Genomic DNA, 5299 nt, shown 5'->3' with positions numbered 1-5299 from the left:
CAATTGCTACAGTTAATGTTGAATTATAATAATATATATGTAGGCTTCAAATTATCTCTTTTTTAAACTAACCCACTAAAAAATGTTTTGTTCTACATGGAAGTTAATTTGAAGAACTATCAGTTACACAAAGATACATTACTTTTCATAGTAAATTCATAAGAATTTATGATCTTTCAAGCTCACTTCAGGTGCATTTTGGGACTCCAACTTTTGTGGTAGAACATAGCTCAGCTTTTAAATAGTAAATTTAAAATAAACAGTTTTAGTTGTATGAGATTTTTTCTTTTCTGAGTTATCTTTCTTTATTAAGGTGAAGTTTCAGATGAGAGCAGACACAGAAATTTTTGCAAACAGCCAGAGTAAGGCTTGAACAACATACAGTAAAACATTAAGGTTTAAAACTGTTCCTTGAACACCAATCCACAGAAGTTGTGGAGAAAGCCATTACTATGCAACAATAAAACCTAAGGAAGGGGCTGGCCCCATGGTCGAGTGGTTAAGTTCGTGCGCTCTGCTTGGCGGACCAGGATTTTGCCAATTCGAATTCTGGGTGCCGACATGGCACCACTCATCTAAGCCATGCTGAGGCGGCATCCCACATGCCACAACTAGAAGGACTCACAACTAAAAATACACAACTATATACCCGAGGGGCTTTGGGAGAAAATAGGAAAAATTTTTAAAAAAGTAAGGAAACTGACATAGAAAAAAGAACCCAGTTTTGAAGACTGCCAGAAAAAGAGACAAGAGACGATGATCTTGCACACCCAAAAAAATAAAGAAGGACAATGTGTGAGGCTGTATGTTTTCACCAAGTGGACATTCTTTCTAAAGCAACAGATCAAATAATGTCAGTGTCAATGCTCATTTTCTCTGACTTTTGCAAAGAAGAAAATCTTCACCAATAGAAATAGTTTCTACCAACAGAAATTTATGATGAATTTTCTGATGACAACGTTTTAGTGAAATTTTTAATTGTGGAGATGATTGAAAGCTGCAAGAACTGATCCCAAAGAAATAAGACACAGACAATATTGTAATTTCTAGAATTTATTGTGAAGTGCGATTTACATAAATCTCTGCCCACACATCCGGATGTTTAACACTTTTCCTAACTATTCATATAGCTGTTGCTTCAGATGACAGAAACTTCAAAATTAAAATTGACAAGAAGCATTCTCTGATCACCCTGTGAGCGAAAAAGTGACAAATCTAAGTATGCTCTCTATTGAACACGAATATGAGAAGAGGAGAGTATTAGTTCCCTAGGGCTTCTACAATAAAGTGTCACAGCTTAAAACAAAATAAATTTATGTCTCACAGTTCTGAAGGCTAGAAGTCCAAAATCAACGTGTCAGCTGGGCCATGCATTCTCTGAAGGATCTAGGGAAGAATCTGTTCTATACCTTGCTCTTATGTGTTAGCTGGAAATCCTTGGTGATTCTTGGCTCCCAAATGCATAACTCTGATCTCTGTCTTCTTGGTCACACTGAGTTCTCCCTGTGTCTCTGTCTTCACCCTGTATGTCTGACTCTGCTTCTCCACATGGGTTCTTTTTACAAGGACACCAATGATTTTGAAATTCGGTGTCCACCCTACTCCCATATGACCTCATCTTAACTAATTACATCTGATATGACCCTATTTCCACATAAGGTCATATTCGGAAGTTGGGGAAGGGGGGTGGCAAAGGAGACTGGGGAGGTTAGGACTTAACACCCCTTTTAAGGGGGACACAATGCAACCCATAACAAGGAGCAACTTGACAACGTCATTGCAAATTTGCAGGCATTAAGGCTCAAAAATAGCAACTATGTTATTGTACACTTCTTTAACACAAAAATACGTAAGTATGCTTTCTCCCTTTAAAAGAAAAATACACCGATGTAATTAAAAAGTATCAATCCAGGGTCCCGCCTGCTGGTGCAGCAGTTAGGTTCCCACGTTCTGCTCCAGCCGCCTGGGGTTCGCCTGTTTGAATCCGGGTGTGGACCTGTGCACCGCTTGTCAAGCCATGTTGTGGTAGGCGTCCCACATATAAAGTAGAGGAAGATGGGCACAGATGCTAGCTCAGGGCCAGTTTTCCTCAGCAAAAAGAGGAGGACTGGCAGCGGATGTGTTAATCCATTACTTTTCCTTCGAGTGCTGCAATTTTCCTTTAACAGGGACTACACGGACTTCAACAAAAGAAAATTTTCACTATCTGCATTTTCAGCATCATCGTTATTTGTTTCATTTCACCATTACTACTTAAAATAATTTTGTTAAAAAATGATGCGCTCACGGGATCCGACATGCCAGCTCGCCCCCCGCTCTCGGCCGGGCAGCCTACAGGACCACGACGCCCTGGGCGCCTTTCTCCTCCAGATACTCACTTTCCCAGCAGGCTCCGCGGCGGGGCTTCCCATAGCCCTGCAGGCCGCAGGATGACTGACGCAGCACAAGAGAAACCTGATGGCCGGCTCATGCCACGCTAGGGGGCGCCGGGTTCTTCGGCCCCACAGGGAGCGCTGGTGGTGCCCGAAAGCCACCCCGCTCGCCTCCTCGGGAAGAGGTCAACACCCCTTCTCCGCCCTCCCTCAGGTTGCCAACGAGGCAGGCTCTGATACTCATGCGCAAACACGTCCTCCACGCGCCTGGCTACGGCGCATGCGTCCTCTCAAATTCGCCTCCCCGCAGTATCTCCCCACGAGTTTCCAGTTCCGGCCTCACAAGGGCGGGGAGAAGTTGGGACCATGCGGCTCTCGGTCGCAGCCGCCATCTCCCATGGCCGCGTATTCCGCCGCCTGGGCCTTGGTCCCGAGTCCCGCATCCATATGTTGCGTAACTTGCTTACGGGACTGGTGCGACACGAACGCATCGAGGCGTCATGGGCACGCGTGGACGAGATGAGGGGCTATGCCGAGAAGGTGAGGGGCGGGGCCCTCTCGTGCTGCGAGTGGGTCTGGCCCGAGGGGGCGGGGTCCGCCCTGGTAAGCCCAGCCCAAAGTCTGAATTCCCTACCACCCTGAGCTGAGCCTGCTACCCCGGCGCCTCAAATGGAAAACTGGTGAGGGCTGCGGAGTTGGGGGTGGCCTGAATTAGAGAGATGCGTTACTAGTGGAATGAATGGGTTGAGGTCTGGCATTAGAGAAGTAAGATTGGCGCCTCGTTTTTTGCTCGGGTTGGATCAGTGATGTTATGTCCTGACAGCTCATCGACTATGGGAAGCTGGGAGACACCAACGAAAGAGCCATGCGCATGGCTGACTTCTGGCTCACGGTGAGTGCATCCTGTCTGCCTCCCAAATCTCACCCTTTGCTCCCTGAGGGAGAGGGGTTGTTAGAGGAAGAAGGACTGGGAAAAATTAAGCTAAGTACTTGTGGACAAATGTTGTGAACTAAATTAGAAATGTGTGTCCTAAGTTAGTTGAATTCGATGTGAATATGAATCTGCATAACTGCCTATAACACACCCCACTGTGTAACTTTGACTCTGTCACATTAGTTGGTGGGGGAGGTCTGTGTGTGTGTGTGTGTTTGTACCCTATCTTTAGGAGTGCTCAAAGTTAAATGTCTCTGCAGTGGTGCCTGACTCTGCTCTCTCCTGAATAACTCTCCCCCTCTAGGAGAAAGACTTGATCCCAAAGCTGTTTCAAGTACTGGCCCCTCGGTACCAAGGTCAGAATGGGGGCTACACGAGAATGCTGCAGATCCCAAATCGGAGTAAGCAGGATCGGGCCAAGATGGCGGTGATCGAGTATAAAGGGAACTGCCTTCCACCCCTGCCCCTGCCTCGCAGAGACAGCAACCTTACACTCCTGAACCAGCTGCTGCAGGGGCTGCGGCAGGACCAGAAAGCAAGCATCCACAGCTCCCACGCAGCCCAAACACCAGGGATTTAACTGGAGCCAAAGAGGATATGGCCCTCATCAGTGCCCATGATCACAGGCCTTTGGAGTACTTTTAATCTCTGAGAAGAACTGAAGCTAGAGTTTTAAAATGGACAACTTAATGGAGCCCAGAATCTTCTGGGGAGCCAGATAACCCTCTCTTGGCACAATAGATAAAATTCCTTCTATGAGTATATGTAAACCAATTTTTTTTCTCCCTTTGGGATTCTGGAGAATGAGAACTAGCCAAATGCTCAATCCTTGTGTGATAGTAAATTCACAGCATGTGTTTCTGGCTCTTATCTGGGTTGTATTTGGTTTGCACAGCTTTGTTTTTCTTAATGCCAGTTTATGGGGCATGTGTCCTATAATTCCAAACTGACCCCCAAAAGGTAATTGAGTTTTGACATCTAGCCTAGAGACTGAGCCCCTGGGATTTCTTAGAGAAAGATTATTTCCTGACCTGGGTAGGAGAGTGAACATCCAAAAGTGAACCTTGCATAGTAATCTGGTACCCTACGAACCTTCAAGAAACACTACAACCATTGCTCTGTTTCTAGGCAGGATCACATATTACCTTCATGTGCTCGCCTCAAGCCCTGAATGGGCCTCAGAGGAGAGGATGTGAGAACTCAGATGTACCACCATCCTGGCCAAGGGGGTAGAAGCATTCTGCAGAGCATATTGGACTCCAGGATAAGCTCCTTCCTCTTGGGGTGGGAGTTGCGGGGAGGGAGGTGTCAAGGAGAGGGCTGAAGTAGGAGGACGATTAGGAAGTTAGACCTGCCGGGGATTTCCTGGAAGTTTTTATTGTTATGAAATCTGGGCCTCTGTGGGAACTCAGAAAAGGGAAATCCGGCTTCAGAATGGCCAGAGCATATGAGAAGTAGGAAGCTCGTTTATATCTACTAATTACTGTGAAGCCAGACTTGGCCCAGCCAAGCTGCCCATCCCTCAGGCTCAGAGGCTTGACTAGGGTGGTAGTTGTGGGAAGACTTGGGGCTATCATCCCTGCCTGAACACTTGATAGCAGGGCCTGACAGTCGCATATCCCTAGTAGAGTAGAAAGAAGAGCTTTTGTTAGGTTCGACCCTCAGAGTGTATTTAGCCCACCAAATCTATCCATTGTTTGAGATGATAAGGGTGAGGGTGTAGGAGTCAGTGGTCTAGCAGATGGATCTGAGCTTCAGTTGCTATTTCAATACAGCTGCTCTAATCTGAGACTCATCTGCTCCCAACAGGGTTCTCCATCTCTCTCTTTCTACTCCAGTTTGTCCTTCACACTATTGCCAGAAAGCTCTGACATATTTTGAGTGACATACAGTAGACACTCAAAGCATTTATTGAATAAACCTACAACTCTGAATCTTCTCCCCCAAAAATTCATCCCTTTCCTGTCTTCTTGATGTGAACATTCACCTCAGC

General features: G+C 46.3%; 1 protein-coding gene across 1 annotated transcript; it reads left to right on the top strand.

Moving 5' to 3' along the window:
* The first annotated feature begins 2399 nt into the window (after positions 1-2399).
* Positions 2400-4176, top strand: MRPL17 (mitochondrial ribosomal protein L17). Its single transcript, XM_001504602.4, has 3 exons — positions 2400-2912; positions 3196-3264; positions 3611-4176. Exons 1-3 carry the CDS (start codon positions 2739-2741, stop codon positions 3884-3886), a joined length of 519 nt encoding a protein of 172 aa, XP_001504652.1. The 5' UTR covers positions 2400-2738; the 3' UTR covers positions 3887-4176.
* The last annotated feature ends 1123 nt before the right edge of the window (positions 4177-5299 follow it).

This window comes from Equus caballus, chromosome 7, assembly GCF_041296265.1.
Source record: "Equus caballus isolate H_3958 breed thoroughbred chromosome 7, TB-T2T, whole genome shotgun sequence".
In the NCBI taxonomy this organism is placed as follows: Eukaryota; Metazoa; Chordata; class Mammalia; order Perissodactyla; family Equidae; genus Equus; species Equus caballus.
Note: the sequence above shows the minus strand (reverse complement) of the source record. Positions and strands in the feature narration are given on the sequence as shown.

Excerpts from the sequence above, each read along its gene's own strand:
- MRPL17 (XM_001504602.4), top strand. The coding sequence starts at position 2,739 with ATGCGGCTCTCGGTCGCAGCCGCCATCTCCCATGGCCGCGTATTCCGC. Across the intron at positions 2,913-3,195 it reads TGAGGGGCTATGCCGAGAAG|CTCATCGACTATGGGAAGCT; the intron begins GTGAGGGGCGGG and ends ATGTCCTGACAG. Across the intron at positions 3,265-3,610 it reads TGGCTGACTTCTGGCTCACG|GAGAAAGACTTGATCCCAAA; the intron begins GTGAGTGCATCC and ends CTCCCCCTCTAG.